The following is a 15,591-nucleotide window of genomic DNA, read 5'->3' on the forward strand; positions in this document are numbered from 1 at the left end:
TGAAATTTTAGTGAGTGATTCCCCTTATATAAAGCTGTGCAGAGCCAAGGACAAACAAACATGCCCCTTGGTGCCCCTTGCATTTTCAGATTACAGACAAAAATGGGAGACTCCAATGCAATTGCTACACAATTCATCAACTGTATAGCCTAAACAAAACAAAAAATCGAATGCAAGTCGAAACTTGTTTGTCTGCTAGAACAAGACGCTTTTGTAAACCAATGGACGTATTTTGCTTTATAAACCGATAAAGCTGGGTTTTGAGGATATATTTTAAATGATGTTAATCATGCGCTACTCTTTTCTACATAAAGAAAACGGCTTTCAGAATCTGTGGAACTACGCAATACACTAGAAATGTCAATGCGTCATTGCTTAGCAACGGGCTCTATAAGCACGAACCCAAACAAACCAGCAACATGCCGTTGCCATTAGTTTTTATTGTGTTATGGTTTTATTCAGTGATGAACCGAAAAACGTTCTTGTAAATATACAAATACTGTACAGTTATGCTTCTACTAATGCATATTAAAAGTGTGTCTTACAATGACTGCCTAATTATTATTATTAATATTATTAGGACTAACATTAGCTTTATAGCTACAGAAATATTAATGTAAATAACTTTTTGTATGCAGAGATTAATTACTACAGTAAGCTATAGTGAAAGAATGGGGTGGGCAGAAAAAACACATGAACTGTAGTGTGGTAGATACGCGGGCGATAATAGGGGTAAAACGAAATCAGTTACTTCTCACCATTCTCAGATTCAAAATGCATCCAGTTCTGCATTGCTGAAATCCTAATGTGGACATCCTCACTTCAACACAGCAAGTTAACCTTCCTACATGTATCAGTGAAACCTACATGCAACTTATGATTGAAACTGAAAACGTATGCTTGAGGCGTGTTTATTTTTAATAACCGACTTTGCCAAATAATAATAAAACCAAAATGAAATCGGAAAAATTCAAGCCCTAATTATATTACACAAACCTTGGTTCTGTTAATCTGCGTACAAATGAAGCTCAATTCTCAATGAAGGTAAACACCTGGAGCGTGTTCTTACTACTTTGAGAGCGGATGCTGTACTAGTTTGATTTGCTGAGCTTTCAAAAGTAATGCACTCCACTGGCACCGCTTGCCATGTTTTTAACAGCTACACACATCACCCCATGCTGCTTTGTCACGCTGCACTGAACTCAGGGCCTTGGTTCTGGCTTCTCAGCACCTGATGGCACTCTGCATGCCAAGGGAGTGAAGACACCACCTGGACAATCTCTACCAGGCTTCAAAGCAGGTGCACTGCAGTTTTTTAATATCCTCTTGGATAATCACCATAGAGCTGACATTTATATGAAACTAGAGCACAGGTATCATCACATTTCTAATGAAATATGAGCTCCAACAGCAGTTGTTTCTTTTTTTTTTTTAATACATAATAAACTGATGGGATGAGCATGGGTTTTTCATGTTAGGATATGCTTTGAAATACAACACTGAAGTATTCTTTCATTCTGAATCTGAAATATCTGCACGGTTAAATAAACGCAGTACCTTCTAAACAAAGGAGCAACCCTTTTCTGTACAGAGTGTTTCAGATGTTATTCATGCATTGGCTTTCTTTGCATGTCATCTTTTTGATCCAGTCATTTAGAAATTCTGGAGTGTATGGGAACTTTTGAAGTGTATGAAAATGGTTATTTTTGGCCAATAGATTTCATGCACATTTTTTAGTGCTGAGTGTTTATCTTTGAATAAACTTTTCACAGGAGCAAACGCATAGCAAATGTCCCTAAAGCTGTTCTCTAAATGATTTTATGAAAATGTTGCAAAATGTTCTCATTAAAAGAAATTGTCTCCTTTTATTTTGGCCAAAATGCCAATTTTATTTAATTGAATCCTATAATTACTTACCTTGCAGGTAACCTTACTACACAGATGCTGCACAGCACAGAAAGACTGCATAAAGCAAGATTCCCCAGGACACTATTATAAATAATCTCCTGGCAGTTTTCACAGCTTACAAAAATATACTTCAAAGCAATGAGACAGGTGACTAGAAACCCAACACCGCGTTAACCCTTTGAAAGCTCCCAAGCGCATTCTAAAAGCCGAGGTCAGTGATGGTAGCAGACTCAGATTAAAGACAAAATCGACAGGCAGATTAATCAAAGCCAATCCTGCAGAGAGAAATATGGATTGTTTTTTCAGTGATGCTACCCTGCAATTTAGAGCCTGTGGAATGTAATCAGCTGACAGCATTGGTTCCTGAAGGTTTTTTATTAACATGTGGACAGTACAGTACACTCAGCAGGAGTACAGCCTCCATGTTGAATTTATTTGTAAGGTACTTTTTCCGATAAGAACACGCATCATTCCCTTGCTGTTGATTTTAAATTTATATATATATACACACACACACATATATTTTCCCCACATTTTATTGTGTTACAACATGGAATCAAAATGGATTTAATTAGAAGTTTTTGCCACTGACCAACACAAAAAAGGGTCCATAATGTCAAAGTGAAAAATAAAATCTACAAATTGTTCTAAATTAATTACAAATACAAAACAGAAAATAATTGTTTCCATAAGTATTCACCCCCTTGAGTCAATATTTGGTAGAGGCACCTTTGGCAGCAATTACAGCGATGAGTATATTTGGATAAGTCTCTACCAGCTTTGCACATCTGGACATTTCCATTCTTCTTTGCAAAATTGCTCAAGCTATGTCAAGTTGGACGGAGACCTTTGGTGAACAGCAATGTTTAACTCCTTCCACATATTCTCAATTGGATTGAGGTCTGGGCTTTGACAGGGCCACTCCAGGACATTAATCTTTTTGTTTTTAAGCCACTCCAGTGTGGCTTTGGCTGTACGTTTGGGGTCATTGTCCTGCTGGAAGATTAATCTTCTCCCGTCCCAGGAACTCTTGCAGACTTCAGCAGGTTTTCCTCCAGGATTTCTCTGTACTTTGCTGAAAGAAAACTTGCTTCCTTCTGCTCTGACAATGTTCCTCAACTCTGAGGATTGGTTTTTCCAGCAGGACAATGCTCCATGCCACACAGCCAGGTCAATCAAGGTGTGGATGGAGGACCACCAGATCAAGACCCTGTCATGGCCAGCCCAATCTCCAGACCTGAACCCCATTGAAAACCTCTGGAATGTGATCAAGAGGAAGATGGATGGTCACTAGCCATCAAACAAAGCCGAGCTGCTTGAATTTTTGTGCCAGAAGTGGCAGAAAGTCACCCAACATCAATGTGAAAGACTGGTGGAGAGCATGCCAAGACGCATGAAAGCTGTGCTTGAAAATCAGGGTTATTCCACCAAATATTGATTTCTGAACTTTTCCTAAGTTAAAACATTAGTATTGTGTTGTTTAAAAATGATTATGAACTTATTTCCTTTGCATTGTTCGAGGTCTGCCAACACTGCATCTTTTTTGTTATTTAATATTTTTATTTGGAATTTGGGAGAAATGTTGTCAGTAGTTTATAGAATAAAACAAAAATGTTCATTTTACCCAAACACATACCTATAAATAGTAAAACCAGAGAAACTGATAATTTTGCAGTGGCCTCTTAATTTTTTCCAGAGCATGCATATATGCATATATATATATATATATATATATATATATATATATATATATATATATTATTATATAATATATACGCCTATATATATATATATATATATATATGCGGCGCAATCTCTTATACCATCTCTTAGACATCTAATAGATGCAATCTCCTAGATAAATCTCAATAGATGTAATCTCTTAAACATCTAATAGATGCAATCTCTTAGAGAAATCACAAGAGATGCAATCTCTTAGTACGGATGTGATTCTTATAAACAAGAGCAATGTATAAAAAAAATGACATGGGTGTCCTCGACCTGCTCAGAAACTTTTAATATGTTGCAAACTGATGCACTGCAGAGTTGCAGTCATTTCTATTCATATTCACTTATTATAATAGTTTTTTCAAAAGTATTTTGATTAACTTTGCTCATTCCTGTGTTTTTTTTTCTGCATGACTGGGCCCTGCTGTAAACTGGCAGTTAATCCCAATGAAACAAATATTATGCGACTGATCTCCAAGCATCTGTGCGATTGGCTTTAGAGCCATCTGGTGCTTAAAAACAGTTGGCGACATAACCTATTCCAGCAGGCAAGTCGCATTACGAATAGCAGTTTGAGCAAAGGCTTCACTCATTTTTAAAAGTATGTGAAAAAAAAGAAAGGTTACAAGCTAGGCGATAGCAGCATTCATTTCCGTTTGATTTCCTCAACACGCTATGATTAAACACGTTTAAACTTTAATGTATTGGGTATATTTGTAACCAAATCAGAAAAGCCATCATTATTTTACAAATTACTGAAACATGCATTTGTGAATAAGACTATATGTACAGCATGTCCGACAGTACGCATGAGGGAAGCCAGGCTCCCTGTTGTGAGTTCATCAGCCTATAAAATATTTAAAGACCTGTGTATTTTTTTCATAGTAACCTCTGCTGGTTAAGGCCCCAGCTTCTCTCTAACGCACCAGTGCTTGGGATAATTAGGCCAGTGGGTGAATAAAGATAGATCCCTGCTATTATAGATGCACCTTGTGATAGCTGGCATGAAAGACACACCAAAAGAATATTCTCAGTCAAAATAAACAGCACCTGAGCTGACAAACCTACCAAATTAATATCCCTTGCAAACTCCTGGGTAGTAGCTTTGGATTTAAAACAAATATATAACCGATTAAAACACAGTCCTCTGTGGTAACGGATGCATGTATGTCTGCTTGCTTCACACAACACTGATACTATCCATACGCAAACATGATGCTTTTTCTACAGAGCTATGACAAGTTAAGCATTTTTAATTTCTGTTGAAATCACTCAGGGGCTCTGCCATGCTGTTGCTTTTAACTGGATACACATTCAACAACGTGCAAGCCTGCAAGGAAAACTCCTGGCACTCCTGGCAGTGCTATCAGTGCGAATGAGAATAAGCCAGTGACGGCAGCAAGTGCCCGGCCCAGGAGAAAACACACGCGGATACCTGCAGGTTCAAAGGCTGTCTCAGCAGAGTGATATTCGATAACGTGCTATTGACATCAGCAGGGTTTTCAGTCTTGGACAACAGCATAAAACTCACCAAGCAGAATGGCCAAGGAGCAGCACAGCCGCTGGTACAACGCGCCCATTCAGTTCTGCATTTCTGCAGGCAATTGGTGCCAGTGGGTGCTAACGGGTTGGGTCTGAACCCTGAAGTAGTATGGCTTTCCATTTTTAAGCTTGCTTATTGTCCTTCTGAGGCTTTCACAACAAGTCTTTTATAGTCAAAAGATCAACTCTGTACAGCAATCTATTGTTCTGAAGTTACTTCAGTTTTACTTCAATAATGTTTCTGCATTATTGAAGTAAATGTACTAGTCTTAAATTAAGTTGCAAGTGAAATGAGTTTCAAGGTCTCAGCCTTGCCCCCATTAGAGTGCACATCACAAAACAAACACCCCAAAATTCAGCAGAATTGGCAGAGATGGCAGAGAATTGGCAGAGATGACCAGGATTGACTGACAGGCAGGCGTAGAGTATGGGAGAAGCAGCTCCCCTTGCAGTGAACAGCACCATGCCTAACTGTAGCCAACACAGTTCTCCATCACCTTTCATGAGAAGGAAATCCAAATGTCTATAGAAAGTAGAATTTTTGCCTATTAGAGCAACAGCAGTACACGTAGCCAATATTACAAATGCAACCCCCACTTGCTGCCTGTGTCTCCGGATTCTGCTGCTATTTGCTTTTCGCATTGGTCGGATGGTTCACATTTGATTGCATTTAAAACAGCACATCCAAGGCATTTCGACTGGCTGATCCAGCCCATGGAAGTGGAATTCCAATGCAGAACTGGCATGACTTACGATATGTAATACAGCAAAAAAGCAGCACAGACAAGAAGTCTTCCTTCAACCCAGCTTCCATGAACTCAGATTCCCCAATAAAGACTTCTCATATTAATTATAACAAGTATGTCAGTAACATACATCCTGTGCCACCTAAATTCAAAATGAAGTAAGTATGATGAACAAGTTGAGGACCATGACGTTTACCAACAGAATTAAAGAATAGTATTGAAAGCTATTAGCAATAAAACGTTTAATCAATTTAAAAAGCGGTTCATCAGATATATGGAAAAATATGTGTGTGTGAAGTGTGAAATACATACGTACGCACACGCCTCCACTATATCCCCTTGCAGGGGATTTTATCCCCGATGGGTGATACGAACAGGACTGGCATCAATTATTTTGGCTTGGGGTTTATGCACACATGTCATGGTTTATTTAGCAGATGTATAGTGCTGGATATTGGTACTGGCACAAAACATACATTATTCTGGTACAAACAAGCCATGGGTAACACAATCATTCAATTTAAAAAAAAATAAGCTCATATGCACGTATGACACGGTAAACTATGAACAACTAGGAGCAGATATAAAGCTGTGAGCAAGGCCCGATTCATTAAGCATCGTATCACTAGGTAGTGGCATTGCTAATTATCCATGTGATATGGGCTTCAGCATTTGTTTTATTGCCTCAACAAGCTGCTCCACAGCATGTGTGCATATCTATCCGAACTGACCTAATGCCACCGTCTGTAATATTGCTTTCTCTCCTAGAGACACTGGACTAGAACAGTATCATTCCGGAAACCGGTTTTAGACATGCAGATCCCAGCCCCAAGTGCTCATGCATTGAGACCACATTAGAAAGCAATGCAATCCAGATCAAATTGTACAGGAGGGAAAATAGCTTAAAGTATTAGACATTCCTTAAAGGGGCAAACATGTTGGCAAGCAGCCATCAGTTTTCTTTCCTACAACTCAGTTAACTTTATGTAGGCGATGCCTGAATTGTACATACTTTCTGTACACCGACTCAATAAAGTATTCAATTCAATCACCCTGTATTGTGGTGCCTGGGGGTGTAGTAGTGGGATGGATACAATTCAAGGCTTGGTGTTTTTTAGCCTAGGAGTGACTGAACAATACTCATAGTAAAACTGTCTCAATCAGCTATGCAGCTGATCTTGTGTGCCCTATTCTGGATGCAGAGTCCCTTCTAGGGTCACACACCTCTAGAACGTCTTAAGAGATTCAAGAGAACATTTCATTAAGATCTAAACCACTTCATGTTCATCTTTACTTCTCCTGCATAGATAGGAATTTACATTGCTTAACATGTAACCCTATGCCTGATAAAAGCTGCCCAAAGACAAGTCTGTTTGACCGAGTTTCCCAGGATCTGTGCTATACAATACTATACTTCAAGCAGGACTAAACAGATGTCCAGTTCTGATATGGGCGATAGGAATGTGTTTTTTCTTCTTTAAATCCACGAGACTCAAAGAAATTTTCTGAACATAAAAATAGACTTGGCACGCCTTGTAGCTGGGTTCCTTATCACAACTTTCACATTGGCTTCTCAAGTTAAGCTCAGTAGCAGAGGAGATGTGTGAGAGAGCTCAGCTGCATTTAGTTATCCAGCATGACAAGAACTGTTATCCTCAGAAAAGGTACTTAGAAAAAAAACATGCTCATAATCTGTTTGTTTTTCTGTCTCTCTCCTCCCAGCTTGAGTCACTTGCTATTTTAATGCATTAGCAGCCATGCAGTATACTGTTAAAAGCACAGAAGTATCTCAGTACAACTGTAGAGAAGATCTCCCCTCCATATCCTTTTTAGAGAATACATTGAACTTGGTTATTCACCTGTCCCACACTTTCAGTAAAGCAATGATGAGGGGAGAAATGATTGGATTTCAATCTTTGAAACTATCCTTTTAAAACAGTAACTTCAAAAATGCAAAAGGGCTAAAGGATCATTTTAAAAAAGCAGTATATTAATACTTTAAGAGTTATCTGATGGTATTTTGTACTATTTTCACAGCTGCCAGAATCATTATGGGGTTGACGTTTTCACTGTAGTCTGGACCAGGTCTCCTCTAGGAAGTCTGGTTACATTGTGTTAAGATAATAGCAGCGTACTCTGCAAAGACGAATAAGAGGAAAGCTCTTGTACCCGATAATAAATCCGATTGGATCGCAAGACTATCTCCAATTTCTTTCTCAATTATTCACATAATTGGGGCTGTGTTTTTTCACTGTAAAAAATGGCTTATTTCACGATTTAAAAATAGATATTTTAAGATATTTCACGATTAAACATATTTACTAAAAACAGCAAAACAGTATTGTCCCATTCAAAATAGATAATTTTTTCTAGCATTATTATACAACAAATGTTTCTAAATATTTAAATGCTTACATGAAAATGCTAAATTGTAGAACATTTAGTTTTTTATGTCATCCTTTTAAAGTGTATCAAACTAAATAAAAATAAATACATTTAAAAATAACAAATGGCACGTGAAATGTCTTCTTGCACTGGACAGAGCAATCTTTAGCAGAAATATTTCCGATATTTTCTGACATTTTAAAGAAAATTTGGCAGCTCTCTGCATTGAGTTCAGTCATTTACTGGAAGCAAACTAAACCGGCTGACAGGTTCAAAGGTAGTGCATTAAGAAGCAAACATATGCTATATATACTTAATTGATTACAAAAAAGTGTATACAGTATTTACTCTATTCTTTCAGAAATGGGAATTTTTATAGGGAACTACAGATTACACAGCAATTTTAATAAGCCAGTGCAGGGAAAGAAACAGGATGTTGGACTGAGAACTGCTAACTTGGGAGAAAGTCAATGGAGTTTAAAGCATGATTTAGGATAATAGTGATACAAATTTGCCATCATTTTAAGCAGAGAATTAACAATTACAAATGCATTACTGTCTGACCCTGCACAGAAAAATCCTACTCCAATCATCTAACAAGCAGCAATATAAAGCTGCTTTTCAAAATCATACTGCAATCATCTAACGAGCAGCAATACAGAGCAGCTATTCAAAATCCTACTGCAATCATCTAACGAGCAGCAATGCAGAGCAGCTATTCAAAATCCTACTGCAATCATCTAACGAGCAGCAATGCAGAGCAGCTATTCAAACTCCTACTGCAATCATCTAACGAGCAGCAATACAGAGCAGCTATTCAAAATCCTACTGCAATCATCTAACGAGCAGCAATGCAGAGCAGCTATTCAAACTCCTACTGCAATCATCTAACGAGCAGCAATACAGAGCAGCTATTCAAAATCCTACTGCAATCATCTAACGAGCAGCAATACAGAGCAGCTATTCAAAATCCTACTGCAATCATCTAACGAGCAGCAATACAGAGCAGCTATTCAAAATCCTACTGCAATCATCTAACGAGCAGCAATACAGAGCAGCTATTCAAAATCCTACCAAGTTTTAAACAGATTTTAATTCATTCCGATGAAACTTTAATAGAATGAACTGTGCTGCAAAGTATGACTACATTAGGTGCAGTGCAAGAGTTGAACAAAGAAACAGAACACGAGTCAACGGGTGAAATCTGTTGTTGTCTCTCCTTAGGAGAAAATAAAGGTGCTCGAGACAGAGAAATCAACTGAGTATGAAAATGAATGTGCAGAAAGGAGACCTGAAGGAGTGAAAGAAACGCAACGTGATCTTCACTAAAAGGAACACAAGGTCAGCAGAAAATGAACGGTGTGTGCACGACACCTCGCTCTTTCAATGTACAGCTGGAGAAGCCTACTGGTACTCCAGCTTACTACTAACACCAGGCGACAGTAAAGTGCAGTTTACAAACCGCCTCCCCCATGACGGCTTGTAGAAAGAACAAACTGCTGAATTGATGGAGGGTCATATTGGATAACAAATCCACTGCAGAAATAAAGCCTTTTTTCGTGCATGTTTTTGGAAACAGCTGTTAAACATTATCTAAAGGATGCAAACGTAATGTGAGCATGCTTTTTAAACTTTGCTGCTTGGGGCTGATCAGAACTGGTTGAAATATTAATTGCACAATTCAGTTTATTTTTTAGTTACTATTTCTTTCATAACATAGGCAAATGTGTGAACATTACACACCTAGACCAAAACACCATAGGTCATTATACACACTGCAACAAAGGATTTAACACACAGCTAAGGCTAAAAGTTGTGCATCACCCTATAGAATTAACTCATTTTGCTCCACCAATTCTAATTAAACCTGCTGAATAATGTTACATTAACATATTGAATTGCATACCGCTTTGTAGTTGTCCAAAAACCGATAAAAATGGAAAAAAGTGACATTTCAAAATCTAGCATGAAATACTATACTACTATTATGGCTTCCGATAGACACCTGCGATATCATTTTGTAGTTTCTTTGATTACATGATGTTAAATAAAATATCTAAATTATGTTCATATAGTTTTACAAATGTTTTCATTATATGTCTTAATCCTAAAATTCTAGGTGATGCAAACCTTTTAGCCATAACTGTACATACAGACGTGGAATCGACAAAGATGAATATAGGTCTCCATAGCATAACTGTTTGTTATGCAAGTAACACAATCATAATAATTCTGTCGCATACTCAATAAAAGCTGCATATCCTTGCTGCAAGTCAGTTTCATTCATGATATACAAGTTAACAGACGGATACCAGGAGCTTTACTAACAGGTGTTTCCATAGAACTTTCCGCCTTTCAGAAGGAATCTTAATTCTAATGCTCAATTATTCTTCCAGAACTATGTGCACACCTTTCAAGACTCCTCACATCCATTCCAGTCAGATATGCTGGCTGATGCCGTACACCCTATTGACAGTGTTATGGCAGGTGCTGCAATTTTGTGGTCAAACCTTTGTATACAAATACACAAGCCGAGTTTTAAAGACTTCAGCAATTTGACGTTCTAATCGTGTCTACCGAGAGCCAGGCTCATACTTTAGTGGCTTTCTAGGTTACAGAGAAAAGGAAAAAACGATTCAGTGGCACCAGGAGAAAGCTGGATTGACATATCTAGAAGAAGCATACAACAATGTAAAAGAGAAAATGCTGGCAAGCCTGAGTATCTTGTAACTGTTAAAACCCACCAGAAACAATTCCTTCATTTTAAATTACAACCTTAACCTTTAGAATGGTACACAGTATATATATAAGTATATATATACAAAAGCTCGGTCTATACCTGATCCATTTCTGCAAAAGTCATATTGCAGTTCTGAAGCAAGGTCATTTGTTTTCATCAGGCACAGGCAAATATACAGAACAGGACAGCAGTGTAATGCAGCTTGACAAGTTAAGAGTTACATAAGAATATTTCTTTACACCTTGTTATTGTGTCTATTTATTTATGCTCACACGTATGTTTGTAAGGCAGAAACCATGTTTTACAGTGGCACCAGGAGACCTGCAAAACCACAAAAAAGAGATTTGTATGTCTTGTGTGTAGAAGCTGCACCTCTGATGGTATGCTTGCCGGATAGAACATGCTTAGTAATTGTGCTTAAAAAAAATAAAGGCTATTTAAGAATGTTCATACCAACACTGGCAAAATATATTCCTTACTGCTCACTATGAATTACTGGTGGACACTGGAAATGTATAACATAAAACTGCTCCTCAGAATAGAAACTGGACTTTTAGTTTTAGGTGGGTCATTTTATATGTATCAACATTTGAGCCGAGGTATTGGGATACCTGTTTGAATGAGAAAGAAAGCTACCCAGCACACAAAGATTTAACCTTCACACTCACAGATTCCTTCCATGCAAAAAGCAAGCATTAACCACTTCGTATCCTGTACTCCTAGATAATCCCTTGGCATTCATCATTTCAGAGGCTGGGAGATAAAGGATTCAAGGCTTAGCAAAGCCTGTCAATCCCAACCTTAAAAAAATAACTCATCTGCTTGTGTTTTCCTAATAAGTTTCCTTTCCGTACACCAGCCTCGGCAGGGCTGCTGGGCTCAGCAAAGCAACTGAAACTGATTCACAAACCACCTGGCTTGATTTTTTTCCCGGCACAGCAAGACAAGAGGCAACCTTCATTCAAATGCATGGGCAGACATGGACTTGCAGACTTTCACATTCTTAGATAATTAATAATTCAACACAATTAAAAGAGAGAGAGAGAGAGACAGGAGCCGGAGATTAGGGTTTGGGTAGCCAGAAGGATTTTAATTAAAATAAATAAATAAAATGAAACCTGTTTATTGGAACCTCAAATGCCTTGTCTTTAAAACAAGCAAAGCAAACATATCTACTGTGTGTGTATTATATATTAGACACACACATACCACCATCACTGTACTGTAGATCGCTCTGCATGAACTAAAATAAGTAAAACTCATATAACATAAAGAACTGAGTTTCACTGACTTCACTCTCTAAACTTATCCTCAAAACGGGTCTACTTGCCAAGCAATACACTGAAGGAACTAAGAAAAAAAGACTTAACATCCCACTGCATTGTTTTCTATATTGATCCCTTATCCAGATTCAAGAACCTCCTCACAAACACACAGAACACTTTGAAATATAACTTTGCATTAAAAAAAAAAAAAAAAACCCAGAAGGAAAAAAAACCTCTCCCTCACCTTGCGTGTTGTGTTGATTGTTCTCCATGATAGTGGAGGGCTCAGAGGCGCTTATTTCAGCCAGTCTCCTGCTGGTAGCTGTCAGTTCAGATCGTAGGTTCGTCACCTCCTGACTGGCAGACTGGATTGCCCCATCGATCCTCAGAGCCAGCTGTTTGTTGTCATCCATCATTTTAAGGATTTTTGCCTGAGGAGGAAAACCACAGAGGGTGACATGGTGTCAAGTGTACCGGGATGGATATATTTCCTGCTTCTGGTCTCCTTTTTTCCTTATGCTATGGTGTCCGTGTACTTGTGTGGTAAAGAGGAGTGCCTGCTTACTTGTGTGCTAGTACATGTGAGGACAGAGCAGCGATAAAGGAATAATACTGAGTGTTTAGCAGCAGCAAACTCTAGCAGCTGCTGCTTTGCAAAGGACACAGAGCATTGAAACATGACAGGCACTCTTTAAATGGAATGTACCATCTCAGAAAAGCAGCCAGGGGGAGTTATTTTTTTCTTCTTGCACCTTCAACAAAGCTGTTGTTCCTCGCTTGTAGTTTCTCATGAAGTTAAAGTTATTTTATTATGTTAAGAATAGTTTTCAAATGTAACCCCTGCCCTGCCTCCCCTAACTCTCAGTGCCTGTGCTTGATCCCTTTAAAAAAATCCTCATGAACACAGTTCTTGGCTTCTTCTGCCTGCATTCATTATTTATTCACAGCTTTGTCCCTAGACAACCATTTCCCCTTGTGGAATGGGGAGAGGGAAGGAGCGAGGGGGGCTGTAACCACAGGGAGGGAAACTATTTAAATTGGATTCCAAAACTTCTACAGTTTTTTTATTTTTATTTTGTCAACAGTTCAGGATACTATGGGTCACATTTACCACTTTTACACCACTGTTACGGTTTTCAGATACTTGGAGGTCCTCATTTTTCAATATTTGAGCTTTTCATTTTTTTTGTTATTAATAATAAAGACATAACAAGATAGACAAAACCCTCCAACAAAACCCACTCACTCCACAGGAAACCTTACTACAATGGGTTAGAGCTTATAGTGAGATTATTATGATGTGAAATAGGAATATGGGAAAACAAGCCATTCTTCATTCTACGCTTACACAAAAATGCATGAACATTTGTATGCATCTGTACATATATGTATAAACAAATACACATATACAAACACACACACACACAAAAAAATATATATATATATATATATATATATATATATACACACACACACACACACACACATATACATATGCACGTGCATGTGGAAATGTACTAGCAAATGTAGGCTTGATATACCAAAATAAATATATAAAAAGCTTAGACTCCTGAGCCATATATGAAAAAAGGGGTCCCGTATTTCAATAAATGCATTCTACTTCTCCTGTAATCTTGCTGAGAGCTTCTCCATAGATGCATGATCAAGCATTATATTTAACCACTGGGGGATTGATATGTTAGTTCTGTTCTTCCAGTTTATTACATTTTTTTAGCAATTGTAAGAGAGAGAGATGGATAGATAGTTTTTTTTTTTTTTTTTTTTTTTTTTAAATCAAAGCTTGAAATGTAACCTAGTAAATATTAGTGCAGTTGAAGCAGGTATGCACTTCTCATCTCCTGAACAGTACTGGCATGTTTGGGTGTCTGAGAGGCCCATCAGAAACAATCTTCTTTCTGCTGGAAAGGTGTGCTCTGTGAAATAGCTTATACTGGGTAAGGTTCACTTGGGCATTCCAAGAAACTGAAAGAGAATTGCTGCACATTTTACCCCAGGAAAAAGAATCTTATGACAATTTAAGATCCCTCACCCTGTTATAAAACGATCTCCCCTTCACTGGATCCCAAGGCAGAGTATATGTCAGAAACAAACTGATTCACCCCTCTGTATTTTAAAAGCCACAGCCGAAGGGGGGGGGGGGGGGGGAGCAGAATTATCAGTTTGGAGGATAGTTTAGTTTTTAAAAACAGCCTCATTTGAAGATTTTAGCGCTTTTCAAAAGAATGCTGCAAAATTACCACTGGGTTTATTACTTTGTGACTATGGCCTGAAATCAGATACAAGAAGGTTCAAATTAATTTCTTCATTTATTGTTCCCTTACATTTCTATGTTCTTTTCACTCATTCTGAGTTCGTCCAATTGCAGTTCCTGTACTCAGATATCTTGTTTTCTGAATGTTATTAGTCTATGTTAAGATGCTTTCACTATGAGTTTCTCCAGTTCAAGTTGCCAGTCATAGACATGTGTAATCTAGGCTAGATCAGCCTGTGTCTGTAATCACTAGCACCACCTAGTGTACTGCAGTGTATTGCCAGCAGAATAGAAATAAACTTCATCAGAAAGTGGCAGATCACTACTTCCTTCTATAAAGACACTGGCTGATTTGGCATGTCTATGACAAGCTCCTAGAACTGATGTGCACCACATTACCAAGAGCAACCATACTGATCCCAGGGCCTTAAGGATGGAGCAATGATAGATTGAGGGGACTGAACTGATTTAGCCTAGAACAGCGGTTCTCAATCCTGGTCCTCAGGGACCACTGCCCTGCCGGTTTTTGTTCCAAGAGCTCAATTACATAATTGAACTAATTTGACTAATCTGAGCTTTCTAATTCATTATTTTAAACAGTTAAAGATTTCAATTTAGGTATAAAATTGTACAAGGAACTTAAATTCTCCAACTTTTTATAAGCTAAACTATTTTTAAAAAGTCAAATTAAGTTAATTGAGAGTTCAATTAAGGGTTCAGTTAAAAACAGCAGGGCAATGGTCCCCCAGGATCAGGATTGAGAACCACTGGCCTAGAACAAAGCTGAATTGAGGGGAGCGAACAAAGCCAACCCTAGCACCACAACCAGGACCAGAAGACAATTGGAAATAAAGTGGTGGCAGTCTGAGGACTGAGGGTAGGAGATGCTTCTTTACAGAGACCAGTGAGGGCATGGAATGGGTTTCACAGCCACGACATGGGTGCTGAAACACTGGGATACTTTAAAACCTGCACTGACAAAGATCAATCAGCTACTAGGAGCTG

At 38.2% G+C, this 15,591-nt stretch overlaps 1 protein-coding gene across 5 annotated transcripts in view; it reads right to left on the reverse strand.

Moving 5' to 3' along the window:
- Positions 1–15,591, reverse strand: part of LOC121328580 (kazrin-like) — a 295,129-nt gene that overhangs the window by 171,803 nt on the left and 107,735 nt on the right. For 4 of the 5 annotated variants that reach the window (XM_041273346.1, XM_041273347.1, XM_041273348.1 and 1 more), the window contains exon 3: positions 12,559–12,745. In XM_041273346.1, the coding sequence (XP_041129280.1) occupies positions 12,559–12,745 (187 nt within the window). Of the gene's footprint in view, positions 1–12,558; positions 12,746–12,879; positions 13,010–15,591 lie in introns of those variants that run through there. The other variant, XM_041273349.1, reaches the window with a different exon arrangement.

Source organism: Polyodon spathula, chromosome 16, assembly GCF_017654505.1.
Source record: "Polyodon spathula isolate WHYD16114869_AA chromosome 16, ASM1765450v1, whole genome shotgun sequence".
Lineage (NCBI taxonomy): Eukaryota > Metazoa > Chordata > Actinopteri > Acipenseriformes > Polyodontidae > Polyodon > Polyodon spathula.